This window comes from Tachypleus tridentatus, chromosome 13 (genome assembly GCF_004210375.1).
Source record: "Tachypleus tridentatus isolate NWPU-2018 chromosome 13, ASM421037v1, whole genome shotgun sequence".
NCBI lineage: Eukaryota > Metazoa > Arthropoda > Merostomata > Xiphosura > Limulidae > Tachypleus > Tachypleus tridentatus.
The window spans coordinates 217720574-217748170 of NC_134837.1; the positions used below are offsets into that span (position 1 = coordinate 217720574).

A 27597-nucleotide genomic window follows, 5' to 3' on the forward strand; every position below is an offset into this window, starting at 1 on the left:
TATACTTGTGTGTAACTAGTGTGTTATGTCAATCAAAATAGTAACTTGAGCTACTTCTTCTTCAAGTCATTTACAATTTGTATGAAAAGATAATCAATTATACGCAGTTTAAAGGGCAATAAAACTATGTATGAATAGATATATACTGTTATGGTTTTAAGAAATTTAGGACAAATAAATGTAGTTTCATGTTACAATTTGTAGTAATTCTAAAAAGAATAGAAGGGCAATTTAGATTTATTTCATATTTTATTAATTACATAATTGATCAATTCAACTGAGTCCATATGGGTAGAAAAAGTAACAGATAAAATAAAATTTTATTGAAAAAAACATTTTATATTTATTAAAAAGGTTACAGAGGTAACAAATAAAATTTAAAAAGTTTTAGATGAAGTTTTTAAATTTTAACATAACAAAAATCACTTTTCACTTGAAACAGTCAATACACTGATTCTATAATCATGGACAAATCTTTAAAAATACTCAATTAACAAATCTAATTTTTTTTTGTGCAAAATGCCTGTAATGTTTACCAAAAGCTTACAGAATTTTGTGAAGATACATGTAACATATTTAGAAGTTAACATGTGGTTACTGATGGTTGCTTTGGGGTTATAAGGTTGATATAATCCATTGACAAGATATTAAAAGAGTTAACCATGTGGAGCTAAGTTAATTAATCAAATAACTTAGCATTGATGAAGAGCTGAGAACATAATCTCTGCTCTTAGTTAATTAATACTGAGAAAAGTTCATTTTAATTAAAAGCTGTGTGGTATAAATGTCACTTTTAACCCTTTCTCAATGACCTTGGTATAATATATATGAGTTTGTATACACATTTGCTATTTTAACTATTTATACTTTTGACACAATATGTATATCTTCACAAAAATTTGGTAAATGTTTAGAAAGATTACAAGTTTTATTGTTCATAGATTTTTAATGAAGTATTTTTACTAAAATTTGTTTGTGAAAATATCAAGTCTGTTTCATTACTAATCCAAGGGTGAAGTGATTTCATGTTATAATTAAAAATCTGTTCCTTGTCCTCAAAATCTCAAATAATATTTGTGTAATTTCTAAAACTTCCTAAATACATTTCAGTAAGACATTATATTTTGTCTATTATTTTCTCTACTCTATCTTAGATCTGTCAGTTTGACTGACCTTGTAAACATTATAAAAAATAGAAAGTAAATATAAAAATATGTTATCATGCTAGAATGACTAGAAATTATATCATAATAATACATATGTTTATTTTAAGTAGCTTAAGTCTCATAATGTTATATATTTATTATTTTTTATTATATTGACCTTCCAGTTGTGCCAGGCTAATGCAACATAACAGTTGCATTGACATGGTGTATACGAACTCACATTCCTGTATTCAATAACATAAAACTAACCTTTAGTCTTTACAAAGCCACCCTGTCTTGGCTATGTTTTAATGGACTAGTATTTTACAATATATAGTTATATTGCAAATATTATATATCTACACAAAATACTATTATTTAGAAATAAGTTATTAAACTTATTTTTCTTAAATTATAGAACAACAAATAAAGAACTAAAGCAAACAGTTATCTCTTATAGCTACAATCTGAGAGCTCAGTTTCTATTGGATATAGGTTGCCAAGCCTTTTACAATTTTGCATGTCTAGGATATGAAACAAAATATTTCTTTTTAGGTTTTATATACATACACAGTTGTATAACCAAACAGTCGTAAATTACTATATAAATACCACAGAATTCCACTATAATTTATCAAGCTAATAATGAACATGTACTTTGGTTTAAAAAACAAACAACCTTGGAACAGACCAAAGACACAGCCTACCTCCTCGAAGACTTGGTTCAAAAGAATGTCGTAGCCTTTTAACAGATTAAAAAAGCTGAGAAAACCATGAGGAAGAGATTCTAAGCTGTCAATTGGTTATTCACATGTCATATATTGAAGTAAGTGTACATAAGAGATTGTTTCCAAAAATGGAAAGAGGTGAACAGGACCACTATGTTTGATTCAGTATATAAGCTGTATCTCAGCAAAATAAAATATGAGGTTTATATTTTATATTCTAGCTTCTAAATACTGGTAATTTGAATTCTCAATTCATACAAAACTATAGGCATCAAAAACATCTAATTTTAATCAGTGCTGCATTCAACACACCACGACTGACAAAAATTGATATTTCCGTGTGTTTTCAATATTTACATTTAAATTACAAAATTAATGCATATATAATGTTAATGTTGAATTATAATCTATAGTTTGATACCAAACTTATTGATATAAATTCATAAAATAGTATTTCGATGACATGACCTTTGACCCTTAACCTGTTGCAAAGGGACTAAAACATAAATATGATTCCATAATGATTGTTAACAATTACCATATGCATCTGCAAAAACATTAAACTTTAATATTCAGTGCACTAATGGTTTCACCATATTATCAGTCATAATAAATTGTTCAAGACATTAACTATTAGTTTATTGCAACAAACTCCTTTGTATGAGTGGATGGTTTTAATACTTTATCTATAACATTTATATTTGTGTATTTTTACCTGAACAAATTTATCCCTATCAGATATATGGACCAGCAGTATGGCCAGACTTCGTGCTGCAGCTTCTCGGACAACTTCCTCCTTGTCGTCACAAAGCATTTGCTGTAGCATTGACAGCAGTAGTGAACTACAAATTTCTGGCTGCAACATGAAAATTTAACAATCATTTAAAAACCAAGCAAATGTTTATGTTAAACATCTGTGAATTTTCACAAAATAATATTCTTATGTAATTATTGTGCATTTGAAATTTTGAAAAAAGGAAGATTGAAAATACTAAGGAATAGACATAATAAGGTTAATATCTTAATCAGATAACCTTTATCAGGATCATGCAGAAAATTATATATTAACTATAACACTTATTTGAGGAGACAGTTTCATTTTCAAACAGCATACCCAGAATAAAGTCACAATAAACTTAAAACATGCTACTTACGTTTGATATAGTGTTGATTCACTGGATAACTTGGTTGTTTTATATACCTATGATAGTAATTTTAAAACTGTATGCAAGATGATTTTGATGTAACAAGTTCAGCTTTTAAGAACCATGGCTAAATTGTTTTGTTTGTTTCAAAACAAAACCACGGTGAGCTCTGCTGTGTACACCATGGAGAGTTGAACCATAACAGTTAAGCAATGTAAGTCCATAAACTTACTGTTGTCCCACCAGTAAAACCCAAAGCTTAATTACTATCAAAAGTTATTAAAATGCAGGATAATTTTACTGGCACATTTAATTGTTTTTTTGGAACTTCATTCTAATAAACAGCAGCAATAAATACAAAAAAAACCAACAAACTATAGTGTCAAATGCTTAGAAGACACTAGAAGTTGAGTTTTCAAATGGCATTGTTTTATTTTTGAAATAACTTTTTTATTGAATCATTTTAATGTAATGTTTTCCAAAGCTTATGAAACATCCACTCAAGTTTATTCAAATATGCTTTTTAAGTCTAAATTATGGTCATTGAGGTTTCAGGATTTAGTGAAGCATGTTACAAACATGTGGAAAAAAATCCAACCACTATGTTTACTAAGTAAGATATTTTACTTCTAATTCCTTTGTCAATCTGTTTGCATTTGGTTTGCTTTTGAAGAAATTCAGTGCAAACCGATATTTACTTCATACATGAAACAAAGCCAATGTGCATTTTACATCACAAAACCTAAAGTACAGTTTTGTTAATGAGTCTAAATGTACACTTTAATCAATTTCATATTTTAGTAATTATCAAATTTTAATTACATACACAATTGAATGCTGTTTTTATACAAATGTATTTTACTGCTTTTTTTAAATACTAAAGTCTGTTCTTTAATATCAAATAATGCTCAACATTAGAACTGTGTAACATGTACAAAAATAATATTTCACATAAATTATTAAATGTTTATTTAGGGTCTATGTACACAATAATCTTATAAATTCATTTCTCTAGCCAAAATATTAAAAAAAAAATGCAAGAAACTCTATTACACATGTACTTACAGGAACATAAGAAGCAAGAACACCACAGGACTCGGCAACTAACAGTCTTCGTTCTGGGTATTTGTGTGCAAGCTGCAAATATAACCACTACTGTAGCACAGAAAGTTGAAAATACAAAAGTCACCATACTATTGGATACAGTTTTTTAAATGAGAAACAAATAAAAATAAAAACAAATTAAAACGTGATATTAATACTGTGCTACAAAGCAACTTTTCTATCTCAGTTATGAACTTAAATATTTGATATTTTTTCTGCAATCACAAGTTCATTAGAACAGGTAACATTATCATCCACAGTAAGACTTGTTTTACTGATAAACTAGTTAAAATTTTATCAGTTCCCAAAACAATATACAAATTCCTACATTAAGGATAATATGAAACAACTGTTATGTTCAATAACACTTCAAAAACAAACTATCAATATGCCATCACAGATACTGAGATAACAGCTAATCCAAGACTGATTACAGTTTACATCTACAAAAAACATAAAATCATGTACTAAAGAAAGCCAGAAAAAAATTCTAAACAACTTACTTGTTCCCAGCACTGTGGCAAGAGTTCTGATTCAACTCTTGTTGGGCCCAAGTGTTTGGCAATGGCTACAAAGCCTGCAAGAATCATATGCCTAGAAAAGATATCACAATGTCAGAAAATGTTACACTGCCATAGGAAGCAATTGTGGAATGGTCAGGCCACTGTTGCATTATTTCTAGAGTAGTCTAGGAGCATGCCCCACTAAGAATTTTTGAAAATTTAATGCTGTGAGATTGAATCTTTAGCCATTTTAACTACAAATACTGCATACACACAACATAATGTATTACATTAAAATAAAAAAGTTGTAATACATAAGTTCTAGCTACATGATCATTTTGTATGTTAATTGGAATTAGAAGATTTTAAAAACTATAGCAGGTGCACAACACTTCTGAAAAAATTTAACTAAAATCATCAAATGTTCAAGTATTCATAAAAGACAGTATTAAAACTAGGATTTGACATCATATATAAGCAGATCTTGCCCAGTATGTTCTAAAAAATATAGTTTTACATATTTTTCTGTTATCTAATAAAAGATGTGACAAATTAACAAAATTTAAAGGGGGTAGTTTTGTTGTCAACCTCCTGTGTACACCTATTAGTGAATCCTAAACTACAGTCATAGAGTGATCCATTCCAAGCCACTGGAATTACAAGAAATTGTACACTTACATGTACAAAATTTCTCCTCCACCTGAAGATTTACATTTCACAGGAAGGAGCAAGAGGAAGCATTTATCCTCCTTACATTTCACAAAATATTACACGAATGATGATGTAAACGTAACATCATAGTCAGATTGTTTTTTTGTTTGTTTGTTTTGGAATTTCGCACAAAGCTACTCAAGGGCTATCTGTGCTAGCCATCCCTAATTTAGTAGTGTAAGACTAGAGGGAAGGCAGCTAGTCATCACCACCCACCAACTCTTGGGCTACTCTTTTACTAACGAATAGTGGGATTGACCGTCACATTATAACGCCCCATGGCTGGGAGGGCGAGCATGTTTGGCGACTGGCGCAAACCCAGCGACCCTCAGATTACGAAGTGCACGCATACTTAACGTGCTAGGTCATGCCGGGCCCTTCCACCTGAAGAAGTCCAAAGACAACACACTAGGCTGGGAATGACAGGATCGTGTATGCCATGCTCAAACAAAGGAACGAAACTCATCCAGTCTGCAAACATTCATCCCACTCTTGAATTAAGTGAACAAGGAGTATCCTGCTTGACCCTCGAATTATGGAGAGGACATGGAATCTGTATTCAACCAATGACATATGATGAGACCACTTTGCATTTGGAATTATGAGGAAATAATGGACCACTCTTTCAATGAACAACACAGGAAACTAACAATGATCAAAGAGAAGAGCTATGTACTATCCAATCAGATAGTTTCATGTCAAATTTGAAATTATGAGCACACTACCATGGAGGCTGGTACCATTCCTACAAACATCTGGGAAAAAATTCAGGGACCTGAGTAGGCAGGCTCCCAGCTTCACCCTCTTCTCCAAAAGAGGAGGAAAGAACCTGCTTGAGTGCTCTAGAAGAACATCCTCTGTCTGCCACCTCAGCAATTGGAAAATAAGAGTAGTAAGGACTCCCAAGATCCACTAGTAAAGTCTGGGAGTGTAAAACAAGTTGGAGAATTCTAAGAAACAATGCTCTTAAAACTGTGCAATAGGTGAATCAAGTTTCCTACACTTGTAAAGGCAAATCAATCCCAATTTATTCAAAGTGAAAATCATCAGGAACAGGCAAGAGCTCCTTTAACTTTTCTTATGATTTTTCATGAATGGGAATCCTTAAGAAGGTAATATCATCCAATAAGCAACCATGTGATCTTATAGAATAGCCCCTTTTGCAGGGACTGTTGGAATCTGTAGTAACTATAGTGAAAGTGGTTACTACTGCAGAAGTGAAACGAGAAAATATAACTGTCTGTGCAACACTAAACACAGAATGGGATCCAGTAAAAAATAAAGGGATTCTGGAAACAGAAGAGTACATGAGTGAGGAAAATACTTCATTCTCATTAAAGTTTAACAGTTCTGGTCAAAATAGCTACAGGGGGTAGTTGAAAATCATAGAAAAGAAACTGCCAGATCATGTAGAGGACAACATTTCGAAAGTCTTCTGCCTTTCATCTTCAGGCCACTATGTGTGTGTAAGATGTTATCAGTCTTTATAGTGTCCTGGTGGATTATGGAGAACATATAATGATGGGTTGAATTATCACTGTTTCTGATTGGAGGAGAGACTTCCCTGTAGATTCAGCCAATGGTAGCCACAGGTTACTCACCTCTAATCTGGAATCTCTGTTTAGTGAAGATTTAATAGTGCTAATATAAAATTATTCTTTGATTTTTCTTGTCTTCCAGAATTTGTCTATGTCAATGATTCTAATTTTCTCCCAGTTTATTCTGTGTCCAATTGATGCATGCTCTGCAATGGCTGAATTTTGTGTTTTCATAAGTCTTTTACTATCTTTATGTTCTTTTACCCTTGTCTCAAGTTTTCTTTCTGTTTCTCCAATGTATGTATCATTACATGAACACAGAATTCCAGATGACATTTTGGAGATTCTCTTTGGTAGGTTGCTGTTTGTTTTTTACCAGAATGGACCTTAAGGTATTGTAGGATTTCCACTGGACTTTTATGTTGAATTTCTTGGCAATGCATTTGAGTTTTTCACTGAAGTGTTGGAGGTATGGGAGGTAAATGGCAGTAGCAGTGGTGACTTTCTGATCTTTTTCTTTCTGTCATGGACTTCTCCAAGGAGGTTTTGATAAAGGAGGAGGTTTAACCATTCTGCTTAAAACTATCTACAATCGTTTGGCATTCTGCTCAAAATTAATAAGTATGAGCCATATAACACTTGAGAAACCTGATAGGACATAAATTATCAGGATCAGAGTAAAATAGAGGTAAAAAACAGATTGGCAAGAAGAAAATTTCCCCTTCTTTAGCTGTCAGAGTCTTGGGAAGAAAAAAACTACCAGGATAAAGTACGAGAAATGTGTAATGATAAAGTCCTATGCACATGAATTGCAAAGAACTCTGACTGATGATGTCCATAAGCCAACAACAGAAAAAACACAATTCAAGAGAAAGGTTAAACAAAGAACACAAAGCTATAGACTCAAAAAGAGGATGAAACAATGCCTGTAAAACAACTTTAAGATCACAATTCAGTAACTGAACAGGTCATTTGTGCAGAAGAATATGAAAGGATTTTAGTAAATCTGAGAGAACTGGAGATTCAAAAACCTTCTGGTATTTTGAATACTTAAAAACAGTGGATAAGGATATCTTATATAAAGCAAGACCCTTCTCAAGCATATAAAATAGGATATAATAGATATTTTTAGATGAAGAGGGTTTAAATTCCTTTTAATATACTACTAATGATCAATATTCCATTCCCATTGGTAAATGATCATGGTTGGCCTATGGAAAGATTTAGTTAAATACAGTGGAACCTAAGAAGTTAAACCCTTACATTTGGCAAAGGACTGCATAACTTTCAAGCATGAAAATTGAGTTTCCAAAAATGTGGGTAGAGCATGTTTGACTGAGGTTGTCTCAACAGAAACTGCCAACGTGGAAGATGTAGAGGTGGACATTTTTGTAGATACTGAAGAAGTAAAAATTACACTTGAACTGGACAATAAGGTGAAATCAAGAGAACTCAACAGAGAGTAGAACAAACCATAGTCAGAACTTGGGGCAATAGCCAAATTGGGAAAAAGGCATACAGATGTAAATCTGTCCAGTCTTGAATGAATGGATCTACTGCCAAGGCTTGAATATGAGGAATTAGAGGCCAAACCAACAGCAGTTGAGAATTTAAACAAGTCACAAAGGCATTGATCGTTAGAGACTTGAACTGAGAATAAATCCACTGAAAACCTCAGGATGTAGCATCCATTCTGATATGATGAGAATAAGCCTAGCAGAGAAAATCTAAGGTACAAAAACAAAGGTTTTGAGAATATGTGCCTCCTTGACAAGAGGTATGAGATACCAATGAGGAATTGTTGAAATGTATTGCAAAAAGTTGGAGAACATTGATATGGAGGGTAGATTTGTCTTCTGTCCAAGTACCTTGGAACTCCTTTCCTTGAAATAAGTTCCTCATCCATTAAGAGATGCATTTGTTAAGAGGTGGATCTTAGGATGAGGTGGTGGAATGGGTATCTCAATGGTAATGTTGCTTTGATCAAACCACCATTTTTAATCAATGATGTTGCTCCTTAGTAGTGAAACAGGATGATCCAAAGGATCAGAATGCATGATCAACTGGTTGCTCATTAAGAATTGAAGTGACCTCATGCACTCATCTCAAAAGAATGAGAGGTTTGAGGGATGCCCACATACCAAAGAGAAAGTAACCATTCATGCAGAAGAAGAAATAGACAAAAGTAAGTCTGAAAGCTCTTTCCATGGCTTGAAGCATGATATGTGTTCAGTGGGGGTGCCAGGATATTTTCATTCAGGGGGCTGAGGTAAACTGTGAAGTGGGGCTTCCTAAAATGCCATCAATATGAAGTATAGATGGTAAATTATAATAATGTAAATACCAAAGTACATTTCAGAAAGGTGTGCTATTTTGAACTGCATTTTCAATACAGTTTTCATTGGAAACTCATATTCTGATTAATAATTCATTATTACAAATAGGGCATGTTGTAAAACTGTGGTCAGCTAATGGAAGTGAGTGGGGGTGTGTGTAGTGCGGCTGGCGTCCTGATCTCGATCAGGCTGAGCCATTCGTTAGCCATACGCAGAGTGTACGCCATGGTCAGCGGCTCAGTGATCATACGCTTAAGGCATTCGAGACAGGAATCGAGCGCTCAAACAAAGCAAACCCATGGCTTGGATATTAAATGGTCATAGTAGCACCAAAACAAAATGTCTAAATTGCAGTTTACCTTCACAGAAAGGCCAGTTTCTTCATAAGTTTACATTATTGATACAGGCCAAACTGTGATTGTAATATTGTTCTTATTATCATAAGTGAGACAAGCACCTGTTACAATAATGTAACTACTAAATTACATTAAATTAGGCACTTCTAAATAGCTTAATGACAATTTCAAAATTCATTCTAGAATTGTTTAGAAATATTATTTGGTCAGTTAACATGAAAGGTTATTATCTAATAATAAGTATAACATTAATTGGATTGTAAGTCACAATTTTATGTGTATGCCACAATCATCAGTACAATTTTGGATGACTTATACACAATGCAAAATGATCTCACAGAGGACACAACACCGGCTAAATGCTTCATAGTTTTGACCTATACACTTATACATGCATGCTATGTTTTACTTTTCAATAAAAGATAAATGAAATTAATAGGTAAATAAATACCTGTGAAACCTTTGGTTCGTCAAGTAAAATCCCTGATGATCTGTTGTAACTTCAAATCAATGTGGTTGTCTAATCTTCGTGAAAGCTCAAGATAGAATGGCATTACACAGGGAGCGACAATACAGCCCATGAGTTTTAGTGCATTCAGTACGTTTCTATGGGACGCATGACACATACTTTCGTCTTAATGAAGACGTTGAATTCTACAGATCTATGTCTCTTTGATGTTAATTGTTAAGCAACAACGACAATTGTGTTTTCCATATTTTATGAATATATGTAGGTAACAATATTGGGGGGCTGAGGGGCTTGGCTCATTTGGGGCTCAAGAAAACAGATAAACCCTATTATGGGAACCAACAAACCTGGAAACTTTCCTCTACAAACTGTAGAAAACATTATATGCACACACCTAGACAAAAAGCAAAATCAACTAACAAAAGTAAATATATCTCACGATTTAAAAAATCATGAAACCATATACAGCTGCAAACCATATATTCCTGGCAGAAAATAACCAACATCTAGCAAAAACTAGCAACAAAATATGACATTCCAGTTAATACCAAATTTATTCAAAAACCAGGTGCAAAACTAAGGTCTATACTATGTAAAAACTACACTGACAAAAACAACACCAACATTATTTATAAAATACAATGCGATAACTGCCACGACTTCTATATTGGAGAAACAAGTAGAAAAATGGAAACCAGATTCAAAGAACACAAAAAGTCACCTTCATATGTTTTCAAACACTGCAAATCAAATAAACACAGCATAACCATAGAAAACACCCAAATACCAAATAAAGAAACACACATAAGCAAACACAAAATTAAGAAGCCTTACTTATACAACTGAAGCCCAAAATAAACCAATACAAAGGAACACCTTTATACCGATATTAATAAATATAATCAAACATCTAAGCACGCCCTCTACATTCTTACACTCAGTTACACAACCCCCCTTCAAACATGTGGTCAGCTATCGGTCAGTTAAATCTTTCTCTCTTTGTGAATCTTACTATGACCAAAGAAGGTTGAAACGTTGTTCGCTCCTCTACATAAAGTTTCTCAACTCGAACCAGCCGTTTTACATATATAGTATGTCTCTAGATTTACAATGCTAAAAAATGAGTTTCAAAACACGTGGTGGGCAAAACACAGATAACCCATTGTGTAACTTTGTGCACGACTTCAAACTGAATAAATAAATAGAAAAAAAATAGTTTAATTGGTTATTTGTAGAATTGTTATAAGAAGCATCCAAACCAAATTAAATGTTGCCTTAAAAAGTATACCAACAAGTAATATTGTTCTAAGTGGATAGGCTGTAAAACCATTTTCAATCTCTTCTGTGGTGATACATTTTGACTGCTTCATTTAGTTATACAGATCATAATTCCAACCAAACTTGTTTGTGTACACTGATTTTGCTTTGGATACTTCTTATAGCAATTTCACAAGTATCCAATCCTCCTTCTTTCTGTTAAACATTTATTTTATTTTCCTATATATGCTATACAGTACTTTGTCACTTTGTAAATAAGCGCTTTCGATACTATTGTTGTCTAACACACCCTTCTTCAATCGGAATTGGTCTCCCTTCATGACCTCTTCTACAAACATTTCTTGCTCACGTGATGTGTACAACCTTTTCATATTTATATACTTAAATCTATCATGTAAATTACATTGACTTAAACTCTGTTGTTTATTTGTAGTAAAACCATTTATTCATATAGAACAAAAGTGCAAAACTAAAATAAATTTGTTGTATCACCGAATAAATGACATAATGTGATAATTAGAGAATTGCACACATCCTATGCTAATTCAGATAAAAGCTAAGAACAAAACAGGGATAATTACTGTAATTATGAACCTGTAAACAACTGAACTTATAATGCTATATATATCGGGTTTTGATTCTTGTTGTATGTACAGCATAGATACCCCATTGTGTTGCTTTGTGCTGAAGTACAAACACAAAGATGTTACATTTAAGTTGCCCCATGGTGACATACTCAAAAAACTCCAAAGCATTTAGGCATTGAAATGTCTTTTTTACATTGCATAGTAGAGATATGAACTAAAAATTAATTATTTTTTTAAGTTTATGGACCTGTAGCACTAAAATTCTGTTGTGGTACAATGTGAGAAAAAGCACAGATAATCAATTATTTAACTTTCTGCCAAGAAAAGCAAGAGTCACATCAGTACAATATGTGTGCTTATAATGTATCCTAGTCACATGCAGAGTGTTGTGTCAGAGAAACATATCAACCAAGTAGAAATATGGAAACCAGATTCAAAGAACACAAAAAGTCACCTTCACACGTTTTCAAACACCTGCAAATCAAATAAACACAACATAACCATAGAAAACACCCTGATATTAAATAAGGAAACAAATATACACAAACGCAAAATTAAAGAAGCCTTACTTATACAACAACTCAAGCCCACAATAAACCAATACAAAGGAACACCTTTATACCTATATTAATAAATATAATCAAACATCTAAGCATGCCCTTTACATTCCTAAACTCAATTACACAACCACCTTCAAACATGTGGTCAGCTACCAGTTAGTAACCCTTTCTTTCTTTGTGAACCTGACAATGACTGAAGAAGATCAAAATGTTGTTTGCAACTCTACTGGTGCTTTCTCTACCCATACAAGCAGTTTTTAAATATATAATCTTGGGATAGTTGCAAGTAAGACAAATCCAAGAAAACTGTGATCTGTTTAAAGAGATCACATGTTCCAATCTAGAGCCCCACAGGTGTTAAAGAGAATCCCATCCACTGAGAATTTAAATAGGCCTACTCCTGGTGGTATGCTGATCCAATAACATGGGGGACAAGGCATACCTATCCCATTGCATAACTGGGCAAATACTGGAAATCCTGAAGATCAAGAAATAACTATAGGGTCAGCAGAGGTAAATGTGTTTTAGAATACTCAACATCTTTCACTGCCAGTAGCAGTTCTTGTTTTGGAGTCCTTTGTGTATACTGATCAAACAAACCTTTCATTTTATTTTTCAGCATTTAAATTTAAAACGTTAGATTCACCCATTGTAAGCCAATGATGTTATTGGGAAGCTAGCGTGGAGTCACAATCAGTGAGAGGAGAAATGGTAGTGCTCCACATTTGAGTGGTTCTCAGATTCATGCTAATGTGCACATTGTAATATAATAGATATGGTGCTTAACCCCAGGGCGAAGCCAAAGATCCAAGTTCTCCAGCTGCTATGCAAGTGAGATACACAACACAGCTTCACAAATGTCAGGAGAATGTTTTTACAAAAACAGAACTCTCAAGTCTGCCTCTTTTTAATTACAGACTGAGATATGAAGGTTCATATAGAGATTATTATAATTTCATACAACTATCAAGTAAACATTGTATTCCTAATGAAGTGTTTTGATAAAGTAAATTGGTAATAGAAATCAGGTACATCAAAAATATTTTTTTTTCTACCAATCTTAACCCACATCTTAGAAACCTCTTAACCTTTTGTGGTACTAAAATTAAAGTGGAAATCCCACAGGCACATTTGAAGAAAGGTTTAATCTAAAATAGAAAACAGTCAAACCTGTTGTGTAGTTTATGTTTAGAAATTTGGTTACTTAACTGAACTTTCAAAATGCAGCTCTTGGATTATAATGATTCCATTTACTGTGTATGAAAATTTGTGATTAAAATAGCAACTGAAAAAGAAAAGAAGTTACTCCTGCTTTAAAGATTCCCTAATGGTAGCACCACCTAGAATTTCTTTTTCTTTAATGTATTTTCAATTTTTTGTGCTGCAGATGTGTCAGAAGATAATTATCATCAACCAATAGCTACAAAATTTTAATTTTCCTTTAAAATTAAAAAACTTAAATAATTATGATGCAGCAATGTTTTTTTATATTCTCAGCAAAATAAAATGAATTGTAAAAAATATATATTTTGTATGCTGACCAAAGTTAGTAGAAAGTTGACAAACTGAAAAGTTATTAACCCTAATTATTCCTTAAGTTCTGAAAATCCTTACTTTCTTTCACCATCAATGGTTAACTCATGTTCCTGCCTTTTCCTGTCCCTTAATCAAAATTTTAAAATTAATTGGCAAATTTAGAAATGTAATAATTTGTTAAATCATTTAAAAGGATATGTAATAAATCAAATCTTAATGTCTTACAAATGTTACTGAGTCACAACGGAAGTACTACAACAACAACATTGACTATGTGGTTTTATTAAACTCCATAACACCACTTTAGTAGTTAGGACACATGTGGAGTTGTTAATTTTTTACACGTTTTAACTAGTTTACATATTAGATCAAAATTTTAAAACAGTTTTTTTATTTAGGTATTTTGTTACCAAAATGTGAGGTGAAGTCTGGAAACAAGTGAATAAATTAAGTAGTAGCTGCTATGTTAAAAAACAACAATTATTTAAAAGTCAACTACCAAAAAAACTTACTTAACTATTGGCACCACTATTTTTATTGAATATTTTTGACATAGCAATTACTGTTTCATTTGTGATTAAATGAACTACTAAAAAAAAACTTCAGAGTCGTTTGTTGTTTTTTTCTTTACCTCTGTTCCTCATCTGGCCTTTTGATAAGATTGAATAGAATATTCAAAAGCTTGTCTCTGTCTCTTGCTGAAGGATGAAGTCCAATAGTACAGAGTATAACAGGAATTAACTCCTAAAATAAAAAATAAATAAAAATTTGGAGAGTTCTGTTTTATACTTTTAAATACAATTAAAAAAAATGTCAATTTGAGAGAAAAGTACTTGCAATTTAATACTCCTATTTAATGTCTCTCACCTCATCACCACAACAACATTTAATGTCTCTCACCTCATCACCACAACAACATTTAATGTCTCTCACCTCATCACCACAACAACATTTAATGTCTCTCACCTCATCACCACAACAACATTTAATGTCTCTCACCTCATCACCACAACAACATTTAATGTCTCTCACCTCATCACCACAACAACATTTAATGTCTCTCACCTCATCACCACAACAACATTTAATGTCTCTCACCTCATCACCACAACAACATTTAATGTCTCTCACCTCATCACCACAACAACATTTAATGTCTCTCACCTCATCACCACAATAACATTTAATGTCTCTCACCTCATCACCACAACAACATTTAATGTCTCTCACTCATCACCACAAACAAATTTATGTGTCTTTCACCTCATCACCACAACAACGTTTTAATGTCTACAATAATATTTAATCTCTCCTCATCACCACAACAACATTTAATGTCTCTCATCATCATCACAACAACATTTAACAACATTTAATGTCTCTCACTCATCACTACAACGGCATTTAAATGTTCTCACCTCATCACACTACAACAACATTTAATGTCTTCATAAACATATCACTACAACAACGTTTAATGTCTCTCACCTCATCACCACAACAACATTTAATGTCTTCACCTCATCACTACAACAAACATTTAATGTATCTCGCACTCATCGCCACAACAACGTTTAATGTCTGTCTCACTCATCACTGCAACAACATTTAATGTCTCTCACTCATCATTTAACTTACGCAAGCAACATTTAATGTCTTCGCCTCATCACCACAATAAATATTTAATGTCTCTCACCTCATCACCACAACAACGTTTTAATGTCTCTCACCTCATCGCCACAATAAATAACATTTAATGTCTCTCACCTCATCACCACAATAACGTTTAATGTCTCTCACCTCATCACCACAACAACATTTTAATGTCTCTCACCTCATCACCACAACAACATTTAATGTCTCTCACCTCATCACCACAACAACATTTAATGTCTCTCACCTCATCACCACAACAACATTTAATGTCTCTCACCTCATCACCACAACAACATTTAATGTCTCTCACCTCATCACCACAACAACATTTAATGTCTCTCACCTCATCACCACAACAACATTTAATGTCTCTCATCTCATCACCACAACAATATTTAATGTCTCTCATCTCACCACCACAACAATATTTCACAAACATTACTCATAAGTGAAGTTAAAAAAGCAAATTAAGTAATAAAAATGGAAACTGGGCTCAAACCAAAAACAAACTAATCATACTGAAATATAAGAATGAAGTCATATTAACTAACAGTAAATACAATACAAAAATATGAGCAAAATGAACATTCATTTTTATTTCATTTTCTATATACTTCAGGTTCTGTTTAAACTCAGTGCAGTGGTTTTGAAAAACGAGCATTAAAATTGTAAAACACTGAAAACATTTTATCCATATCTTACTTATCAGTAGAGATCATCATGTACAACATATTATCTTACTTATCAGTAGAGATCATCATGTACAACATATTATCTTACTTATCAGTAGAGATCATCATGTACAACATATTATCTTACTTATCAGTAGAGATCATCATGTACAACATATTATCTTATCATCACATATTATCTTACTTATCAGTAGAGATCATCATGTACAACATATTATCTTACTTATCAGGTAGAGATCATCATGTACAACATATTATCTTACTTATCAGTAGAGATCATCATGTACAACATATTATCTTACTTATCAGTAGAGATCATCATGTACAACATATTATCTTACTTATCAGTAGAGATCATCATGTACAACATATTATCTTACTTATCAGTAGAGATCATCATGTACAATATATTATCTTACTTATCAGTAGAGATCATCATGTACAACATATTATCTTACTTATCAGTAGAGATCATCATGTACAACATATTATCTTACTTATCAGTAGAGATCATCATGTACAACATATTATCTTACTTATCAGTAGAGATCATCATGTACAACATATTATCTTACTTATCAGTAGAGATCATCATGTACAACATATTATCTTACTTATCAGTAGAGATCATCATGTACAACATATTATCTTACTTATCAGTAGAGATCATCATGTACAACATATTATCTTACTTATCAGTAGAGATCATCATGTACAACATATTATCTTACTTATCAGTAGAGATCATCATGTACAAATATATTATCTTAATCAGTAGAGATCATCATGTACTTACTTATCAGTAGAGATCATCATGTACAACATATTATCTTACTTATCAGTAGAGATCATCATGTACAACATATTATCTTACTTATCAGTAGAGATCATCATGTACAACATATTATCTTACTTATCAGTAGAGATCATCATGTACAACATATTATCTTACTTATCAGTAGAGATCATCATGTACAACATATTATCTTACTTATCAGTAGAGATCATCATGTACAACATATTATCTTACTTATCAGTAGAGATCATCATGTACAACATATTATCTTACTTATCAGTAGAGATCATCATGTACAACATATTATCTTACTTTATCAGTAGAGATCATCATGTACAACATATTATCTTACTTATCAGTAGAGATCATCATGTACAACATATCTTACTTATCAGTAGAGATCATCATGTACAACATGTTATCTTACTTATCAGTAGAGATCATCATGTACAACATGTTATCTTACTTATCAGTAGAGATCATCATGTACAACATATTATCTTACTTATCAGTAGAGATCATCATGTACAACATATTATCTTACTTATCAGTAGATCATCATGTACAATATATTATCTTAACATAGATATCTTACTTATCAGTAGAGATCATCATGTACAACATATTATCTTACTTATCAGTAGAGATCATCATGTACAACATATTATCTTACTTATCAGTAGAGATCATCATGTACAACATATTATCTTACTTATCAGTAGAGATCATCATGTACAATATATTATCTTACTTATCAGTAGAGATCATCATGTACAACATATTATCTTACTTATCAGTAGAGATCATCATGTACAAACATATTATCTTACTTATCAGTAGAGATCATCATGTACAACATATTATCTTACTTATCAGTAGCGATCATCATGTACAACATATTATCTTACTTATCAGTGATCATCATGTACATATTATCTTACTTATCAGTAGAGATCATCATGTACAACATATTATCTTACTTATCAGTAGAGATCATCATGTACAACATATTATCTTACTTATCAGTAGAGATCATCATGTACAACATATTATCTTACTTATCAGTAGAGATCATCATGTACAACATATATTATCTTACTTATCAGTAGAGATCATCATGTACATCTTACCTTATCAGTAGAGATCATCATGTACAACATTATCTTACTTATCAGTAGAGATCATCATGTACAACATATTATCTTACTTATCAGTAGAGATCATCATGTACAACATATTATCTTATCAGTAGAGATCATCATGCATATTATCTTACTTATCAGTAGAGATCATCATGTACAACATATTATCTTACTTATCAGTAGAGATCATCATGTACAACATATTATCTTACTTATCAGTAGAGATCATCATGTACAACATATTATCTTACTTATCAGTAGAGATCATCATGTACAACATATTATCTTACTTATCAGTAGAGATCATCATGTACAACATATTATCTTACTTATCAGTAGAGATCATCATGTACAACATATTATCTTACTTATCAGTAGAGATCATCATGTACAAACATATTATCTTACTTATCAGGAGATCGATCATGTACAACATATTATCTTACTTATCAGTAGAGATCATCATGTACAACATATTATCTTACTTATCAGTAGAGATCATCATGTACAACATATTATCTTACTTATCAGTGGCGATCATCATGTACAACATATTATCTTACTTATCAGTAGAGATCATCATGTACAACATATTATCTTACTTATCAGTAGAGATCATCATGTACAACATATTATCTTACTTATCAGTAGAGATCATCATGTACAACATATTATCTTACTTATCAGTAGAGATCATCATGTACAACATATTATCTTGCTTATCAGTAGAGATCATCATGTACAACATATTATCTTACTTATCAGTAGAGATCATCATGTACAACATATTATCTTACTTATCAGTAGAGATCATCATGTACAACATATTATCTTACTTATCAGTAGAGATCATCATGTACAACATATTATCTTACTTATCAGTAGTAGAGATCATCATGTACAACATATTATCTTACTTATCAGTAGAGATCATCATGTACAACATATTATCTTACTTATCAGTAGAGATCATCATGTACAACATATATTATCTTACTTATCAGTAGAGATCATCATGTACAACATATTATCTTACTTATCAGTAGAGATTACATGTACAACATATTATCTTACTTATCAGTAGAGATCATCATAAAATGCTAAACATATTATCTTACCTTATCAGTATTCATACAACAGATTATCTTGCTTATCAGTAGAGATCATCATGTACAATCATATCATATCTTATCTTGCTTATCAGTAGAGATCATCATGTACAACATATTATCTTGCTTATCAGTAGAGATCATCATGTACAACATATTATCTTGCTTATCAGTAGAGTACAACATATTATCTTGCTTATCATGTACACTTGCTTTTACATATTATCTTATCTTACTTATCAGTAGAGATCATCATGTACAACATATTATCTTACTTATCAGTAGAGATCATCATGTACAACATATTATCTTACTTATCAGTAGAGATCATCATGTACAACATATTATCTTACTTATCAGTAGAGATCATCATGTACAACATATTATCTTACTTATCAGTAGAGATCATCATGTACAACATATTATCTTACTTATCAGTAGAGATCATCATGTACAACATATTATCTTACTTATCAGTAGAGATCATCATGTACAACATATTATCTTACTTATCAGTAGAGATCATCATGTACAACATATTATCTTACTTATCAGTAGAGATGATCTTACTTATCAGTAGAGATCATCAACATATTATCTTACTTATCAGTAGAGATCATCATGTACAACATATTATCTTACTTATCAGTAGAGATCATCATGTACAACATATTATCTTACTTATCAGTAGAGATCATCATGTACAACATATTATCTTACTTATCAGTAGAGATCATCATGTACAACATATTATCTTACTTATCAGTAGAGATCATCATGTACAACATATTATCTTACTTATCAGTAGAGATCATCATGTACAACATATTATCTTACTTATCAGTAGAGATCATCATGTACAATATATTATCTTACTTATCAGTAGAGATCATCATGTACAACATATTATCTTACTTATCAGTAGAGATCATCATGTACAACATATTATCTTATATTAGAGATCATCATACTTATCAGTAGAGATCATCATGTACAACATATTATCTTACTTATCAGTAGAGATCATCATGTACAACATATTATCTTACTTATCAGTAGAGATCATCATGTACAACATATTATCTTACTTATCAGTAGAGATCATCATGTACAACATATTATCTTACTTATCAGTAGAGATCATCATGTACAACATATTATCTTACTTATCAGTAGAGATCATCATGTACAACATATTATCTTACTTATCAGTAGAGATCATCATGTACAACATATTATCTTACTTATCAGTAGAGATCATCATGTACAACATATTATCTTACTTATCAGTAGAGATCATGTACAACATATTATCTTACTTATCAGTAGAGATCATCATGTACAACATATTATCTTACTTATCAGTAGAGATCATCATGTACAACATATTATCTTACTTATCAGTAGAGATCATCATGTACAACATATTATCTTACTTATCAGTAGAGATCATCATGTACAAACATATTATCTTACTTATCAGTAGAGATCATCATGTACAACATATTATCTTACTTATCAGTAGAGATCATCATGTACAACATATTATCTTACTTATCAGTAGAGATCATCATGTACAACATATTATCTTACTTATCAGTAGAGATCATCATGTACAACATATTATCTTACTTATCAGTAGAGATCATCATGTACAACATATTATCTTACTTATCAGTAGAGATCATCATGTACAACATATTATCTTACTTATCAGTAGAGATCATCATGTACAACATATTATCTTACTTATCAGTAGAGATCATCATGTACAACATATTATCTTACTTATCAGTAGAGATCATCATGTACAACATATTATCTTACTTATCAGTAGAGATCATCATGTACAACATATTATCTTACTTATCAGTAGAGATCATCATGTACAACATATTATCTTACTTATCAGTAGAGATCATCATGTACAACATATTATCTTACTTATCAGTAGAGATCATCATGTACAACATATTATCTTGCTTATCAGTAGAGATCATCATGTACAACATAACTTATCGGTAGAGATCATATTATCTTGCTTATCAGTAGAGATCATCATGTACAACATATTATCTTGCTTATCAGTAGAGATCATCATGTACAACATATTATCTTGCTTATCAGTAGAGATCATCATGTACAACATATTATCTTACTTATCAGTAGAGATCATCATGTACAACATATTATCTTACTTATCAGTAGAGATCATCATGTACAACATATTATCTTACTTATCAGTAGAGATCATCATGTACAACATATTATCTTACTTATCAGTAGAGATCATCATGTACAACATATTATCTTACTTATCAGTAGAGATCATCATGTACAACATATTATCTTACTTATCAGTAGAGTACAACATATTATCTTCTTATCAGTGATACAACATATTATCTTACTTATCAGTAGAGATCATCATGTACAACATATTATCTTACTTATCAGTAGCGATCATCATGTACAACATATTATCTTACTTATCAGTAGAGATCATCATGTACAACATATTATCTTACTTATCAGTAGAGATCATCATGTACAACATATTATCTTACTTATCAGTAGAGATCATCATGTACAACATATTATCTTACTTATCAGTAGAGATCATCATGTACAACATATTATCTTACTTATCAGTAGAGATCATCATGTACAACATATTATCTTACTTATCAGTAGAGATCATCATGTACAACATATTATCTTACTTATCAGTAGAGATCATCATGTACAACATATTATCTTCTTATCAGTAGAGATCATCAACATATTATCTTACTTATCAGTAGAGATCATCATGTACAACATATTACTTATCAGTAGAGATCATCATGTACAACATATTATCTTACTTATCAGTAGAGATCATCATGTACAACATATTATCTTACTTATCAGTAGAGATCATCATGTACAACATATTATCTTACTTATCAGTAGAGATCATCATGTACAACATATTATCTTGCTTATCAGTAGAGATCATCATGTACAACATATTATCTTGCTTATCAGTAGAGATCATCATGTACAACATATTATCTTGCTTATCAGTAGAGATCATCATGTACAACATATTATCTTATCAGTAGAGATCATCATGTATCAGTAGAGATCATCATGTACAACATATTATCTTACTTATCAGTAGAGATCATCATGTACAACATATTATCTTACTTATCAGTAGAGATCATCATGTACAACATATTATCTTACTTATCAGTAGAGATCATCATGTACAACATATTATCTTACTTATCAGTAGAGATCATCATGTACAACATATTATCTTACTTATCAGTAGAGATCATCATGTACAACATATTATCTTACTTATCAGTAGAGATCATCATGTACAACATATTATCTTACTTATCAGTAGAGATCATCATGTACAACATATTATCTTACTTATCAGTAGAGATCATCATGTACAACATATTATCTTACTTATCAGTAGAGATCATCATGTACAACATATTATCTTACTTATCAGTAGAGATCATCATGTACAACATATTATCTTACTTATCAGTAGAGATCATCATGTACAACATATTATCTTACTTATCAGTAGAGATCATCATGTACAACATATTATCTTACTTATCAGTAGAGATCATCATGTACAACATATTATCTTACTTATCAGTAGAGATCATCATGTACAACATATTATCTTACTTATCAGTAGAGATCATCATGTACAACATATTATCTTACTTATCAGTAGAGATCATCATGTACAACATATTATCTTACTTATCAGTAGAGATCATCATGTACAACATATTATCTTACTTATCAGTAGAGATCATCATGTACAACATATTATCTTACTTATCAGTAGAGATCATCATGTACAACATATTATCTTACTTATCAGTAGAGATCATCATGTACAACATATTATCTTACTTATCAGTCAGTAGATCATCATGTACAACATATTATCTTACTTATCAGTAGAGATCATCATGTACAACATATTATCTTACTTATCAGTAGAGATCATCATGTACAACATATTATCTTACTTATCAGTAGAGATCATCATGTACAACATATTATCTTACTTATCAGTAGAGATCATCATGTACAACATATTATCTTACTTATCAGTAGAGATCATCATGTACAACATATTATCTTACTTATCAGTAGAGATCATCATGTACAACATATTATCTTACTTATCAGTAGAGATCATCATGTACAACATATTATCTTACTTATCAGTAGAGATCATCATGTACAACATATTATCTTACTTATCAGTAGAGATCATCATGTACAACATATTATCTTACTTATCAGTAGAGATCATCATGTACAACATATTATCTTACTTATCAGTAGAGATCATCATGTACAACATATTATCTTACTTATCAGTAGAGATCATCATGTACAACATATTATCTTACTTATCAGTAGAGATCATCATGTACAACATATTATCTTACTTATCAGTAGAGATCATCATGTACAACATATTATCTTACTTATCAGTAGAGATCATCATGTACAACATATTATCTTACTTATCAGTAGAGATCATCATGTACAACATATTATCTTACTTATCAGTAGAGATCATCATGTACAACATATTATCTTACTTATCAGTAGAGATCATCATGTACAACATATTATCTTACTTATCAGTAGAGATCATCATGTACAACATATTATCTTACTTATCAGTAGAGATCATCATGTACAACATATTATCTTACTTATCAGTAGAGATCATCATGTACAACATATTATCTTACTTATCAGTAGAGATCATCATGTACAACATATTATCTCACTTATCAGTAGAGATCATCATGTACAACATATTAGATCATCATGTACAACTTATCAGTAGAGATCATCATGTACAACATATTATCTGTACAACTTATCAGTAGAGATCATCATGTACAACATATTATCTTACTTATCAGTAGAGATCATCATGTACAACATATTATCTTACTTATCAGTAGAGATCATCATGTACAACATATTATCTTACTTATCAGTAGAGATCATCATGTACAACATATTATCTCACTTATCAGTAGAGATCATCATGTACAACATATTATCTTACTTATCAGTAGAGATCATCATGTACAACATATTATCTTACTTATCAGTAGAGATCATCATGTACAACATATTATCTTACTTATCAGTAGAGATCATCATGTACAACATATTATCTTACTTATCAGTAGAGATCATCATGTACAACATATTATCTTACTTATCAGTAGAGATCATCATGTACAACATATTATCTTACTTATCAGTAGAGATCATCATGTACAACATATGATAGAGTTCCAACAATATATTCAGGCCAATGACGACAAGGATTTTTTTACTTAATATCATACCTATCCATGCCAAATGAGCTATAATACTATAAAAAGTACTGATATATTATACATATAATTTATGAGATACATTGCACAGTGTAAAATGCCAAATCAAGCATATACTTACTATTTTCTGTGGGTTTTTTTTTAACACCTTCTTCTGTGTTGAGTACATTTTATTGAATCTTTGTTATAATAAAGTATCAAACATGTTAATAATTACCATCTGTGATTTCAATAAATTTAGCATGCACTTTATACACAGCCACTACCAGCATAATAAGCTTTTGATACTTCATAGTAAGTGACATCTATTAATTAATGACTTTCTTGAATTAACAGATAACCTGAACCATCAAACACACAGCCAGAGCCATCAAACTAAGATTTGTCTTGAATGTAATAATACATATCTTGAGCCATTAACCTATGATTTTTCTTCAGTGTAATAATACATATTTTGAGCTATCAGACTATGATTTTCATTATTCTTTTATTGTTAAACAAAACATATCCAGAGCCAACAAACCATGATTTTTTTGATGAAATAATACAAATGCCAATTTCTCAGATCATGATAATTTTGAATGATGTAATACATAACCTAATCCATCAGAAAATTACTTTCTTGAACGAAATAATACACACACTGATCCATCAGGTCTGTTGAAAACACTTAACATCAGATAACCTAATGCTGAATTTAACTGTGATGACATACTCTAAATAGACACAGTTCAAACTTGAGTGAAATACCTATTACCTTTCCACTATTTTTAAAGTGGAACATCACATTCTGGATTATAGCCATACCTCTCGCTTTGCTAGGATGACATTTGGGACAATGTGAGGAAGGCAGCGACCCAACATTAAAACAACTTTCTCACATGAATCCACAACTTCAGCTACTTCATTGATAAGCCTGTTCTCCTGTGATATCTTGTGACCTAAAGCACTACTCATCAAAGCTCGACAAAATGCTTCAGAAACCTTCCTGTAACAACAAAAATGGTCCAAAATATATAGCCTATAAAAGAGCTATGAAACAATTTTAAAGGAATTTCCTCTAAGATTTTTACAGTACAATAGTCAATATGTGCCTTGTATTACTGTGGAGAACTAACAGTGGGAAAATAATAAATAGATATTTTGTAATTCATTGTAATTTATATGTAATTCTTTTGACTAAATAGCTCAGCACATCTTGCTATTATAATACAGTGGTCCCTAGTAGATACAACCCCTCCCCATAATGATGCACTTTCAAATTCAACTTTTTTGCTGTGCATGGAATGATTTTATGTTGATTTGACCTCCTACAAATGACTTCTTGATGGATACAACATACAACCATGGATATTTGGATAGATGACCTCTCCATAATGACTTTTTTCATATTAATGATGCAAGTTACACAGATACATGAATATAATGTATACAGTATGGAACAAAGAAGACAGATGACTGGAAATTGAATCACAGTTTAACGTATGTATCTCGGTACCCCAGGATGTTCAAGTAAAACCCATTGGTATACACATAAGTATCTTGGTTTAAAAATTTTCAGGTCCTGAGAGGTATCCATGGACACTCAGAAGTGTTATCTTCACTCTGCTCATGGAATTAAGGTTTGTTCTTTTAGTGAATATAGTAGAATTTGAGCCTGTAGCCTAGATATTAAGTAACTTGATTATTATTTACTAGCAAGGTGTGTAGATCATAAACTTGTGGTTTGTCAAGCAACAGACTTGGCTAATTCATACAGTTAGCATGGCTAATAAAATGCCTCAAGGCATAAAGGAAAACTGTGAAAGGCTAAAGCTGAGAACAGGAAGTCACTGTGAAGTAGAAGAAGGTTCGAAGTATTGATATAGACCAAAGTTATAAAGAAAGCAACAAAATAAACAAAGTATGGAAATTACAGATTTTGTAGTCAACTTGAAATTGTTTTAATACAACACATTACATTTTATATAGTATTTGTATTCAGAGAAAACTACCTTATGAGGTACTGACTATAGTCCAGTACTAATTTGTTTCAGATATTCATTCTTTTAAATATACAAAATGATCCCTTTTCAGAATTGGAGAAATTTTGGTTTAGGGCTGGGGTGTTTTGTTCAATTACAATAGCATCTTCTGATGTTTGGTTCTTTGTTTTATAGTTACACTGTGCTTTTTTTGAGGTGTAATATTGGTAAATATGTGACGTCTGTTGTTTTTTTTGTGAATCTTATTTCCTATTTTCTTCTAGCTTTTCAGATGTAGAAATCCAGACATTTGTTGTACATTATTTTATAACTTGATACAAAAAATCATGCACTGAAAATTAACAAAAAAACACTTCTTGATAGAATAACTGCCAGACTCATGAACATTCAAAATGAGTCAGTTAAATGTGCAGAACAAAGATGGACAATTTTTTATTAAATAAATTTTGTGTCATTTTGTAATATTTTATACATATGTAATAAAATGTGACACATGGATGTTTATGAAGTAAATGTGATTAATAAATAATTTTACATAAAACACAAAACAACTTAAGTTATCTTTATTGAACTGTTACTCATCAAAACTATCATCAGACAGTGTACCAATGTGTCACTTTATCTGATTTCCTATACAGTACATAAACCATTGTGCTCAACCCCTGGAAGTAGCAACTAGTACAGCTTAAACTTGGTCAGTTGTTATCTGATTATTGACCATTGAATAATGACTTTCTGTAAGGTGTAAATTTTTTTTATCCTGACAGAAAGGTCAGTTGTATCTAAGAGGGACCACTGTATTGCACATAAAAACTTACAATA

General features: G+C 31.2%; 1 protein-coding gene across 2 annotated transcripts in view; it reads right to left on the reverse strand.

Annotated features, from left to right (window-relative positions):
• LOC143236880 (RAB11-binding protein RELCH homolog) overlaps positions 1-27597 on the reverse strand; it is an 83134-nt gene that overhangs the window by 39634 nt on the left and 15903 nt on the right. For both annotated transcript variants that reach the window (XM_076475531.1, XM_076475529.1), the window contains exons 8-12: positions 25598-25778; positions 14628-14740; positions 4626-4716; positions 4084-4155; positions 2589-2729 (exon numbers count right to left, since the gene is read on the reverse strand). In XM_076475531.1, coding sequence (XP_076331646.1) covers positions 2589-2729; positions 4084-4155; positions 4626-4716; positions 14628-14740; positions 25598-25778 — 598 coding nt within the window. The remainder of the gene's footprint in view (positions 1-2588; positions 2730-4083; positions 4156-4625; positions 4717-14627; positions 14741-25597; positions 25779-27597) is intronic.